The 1234-nt window shown below is 51.3% G+C and overlaps 1 protein-coding gene across 1 annotated transcript in view; it reads right to left on the bottom strand.

The window, feature by feature from the left end:
- The window catches only part of LOC119588147 (twitchin-like), a gene marked incomplete in the record, with an annotated part of 124648 nt that overhangs the window by 115311 nt on the left and 8103 nt on the right, over positions 1 to 1234 (bottom strand). Inside the window, 2 exon segments of the mRNA XM_037936853.1 lie at positions 140 to 632; positions 912 to 1148. Of these exon segments, the coding sequence (XP_037792781.1) occupies positions 140 to 632; positions 912 to 1148 (730 nt within the window).

Raw genomic sequence — 1234 nt, 5'->3', positions numbered from 1 at the left:
CTCACGAGGAATTTCCTTTTGTAAAGTTATTTAGCATCACTCTCTTTAGTAGGCCAAAACATCAGCCCATATTTCCCGAATGAAAAGGGCTCAAGTTTCACCTCTACATGTGACTGAGAAGCTTGTATACTTTCCCTACCCATCGTAGCTATCATTGTGCACTGAACGGTCAAATACTGTCGAGGATTTTCGTTTGTTGCTGTTCAGGTCGACGGCATGGCTCTCCTTGTAGTCGTAGTGGTCCCCTTTGCTCGCGTAATAACTATCTCTTCGCGAGGATCTGTTTTCAAAAGAGAAATCGTTTTCCAAAGAATCCTCGCATCGAGAGCGGTACTTCGAGAAGGAACTCGTCTCGTTCATTTGCAAACTCTCTCGCCGCGAGGACGAGCTCTGATTCACGGACACTCGCGAGTCCCTCCTCACCCTCGAACTCTCCGAACTTGACACCGAACTCTTTCTCGAACTGAGAGAGAAGACATCGGCACTTCCAGCGCCTGTCGCTGTCCTCTGCGACCACTGCATCGAACTCCGAGCTCTCGAAGACATTGTTTCGTTTGTGTAGTTTCGTATCGCGTTCGAAAGCCTTTCAGCCGCCTCGTTGCCGAAAGGAAAGCGGAATGTTGACGGGCGTTAGGTCGAAGCCTGACTGCGGGAGGCGGGCCGACCGAATGCCCCTCGGAGGTGTTTAGATAATGGTTATGAGCTAATGATGAGTAACTGCGAGGAGGCGGTCACTCTCACGCACGGGCGCCTCTGCCCTTGCCAAGATCAGCGGCTAAGCGTGATAAACCAAGCTATATATACTCGGCAATCATAACCTCGTCTTGTGCCTCGAGGAAAAAAATGGAAGTTTCTGGAGAAGGAATTAGACGGAGGATGTTATTCTGAGGCCTTGCGCGTCACCCTCATACCAGCTGGGGAGGCGGTGAAAGAGCACATGTCAAGCGCAGATCTTGCAAGCGGTTGCAAAGATGGGGCGTGCAGGCATGAGGAAATGGATCCCTCACTGATGCCCTTTCCCGGGTGATTAGTACGGCATTGAACTTCTTCAGGTGCATCGGTGTCATTAGTGATGCAACGGGCGAGGCTAATCTGGGCGTCATACAAGGTCGAGTCGCCGGAATCTGAGTCAGGAAACCGTCCTACACCTGTTTCGTTTTAACGCCGGGTATTCGCACCACAAAAAGCTGACAGGCGGACGGAATTCATCATTCTCCCATCTCTCGGCCCGCAG

This window comes from Penaeus monodon, chromosome 23 (genome assembly GCF_015228065.2).
Source record: "Penaeus monodon isolate SGIC_2016 chromosome 23, NSTDA_Pmon_1, whole genome shotgun sequence".
Classification (NCBI taxonomy): Eukaryota; Metazoa; Arthropoda; class Malacostraca; order Decapoda; family Penaeidae; genus Penaeus; species Penaeus monodon.
The sequence above is the reverse complement of the archived record's forward strand: the minus strand, read 5'-3'. Positions and strand labels throughout refer to the sequence as shown.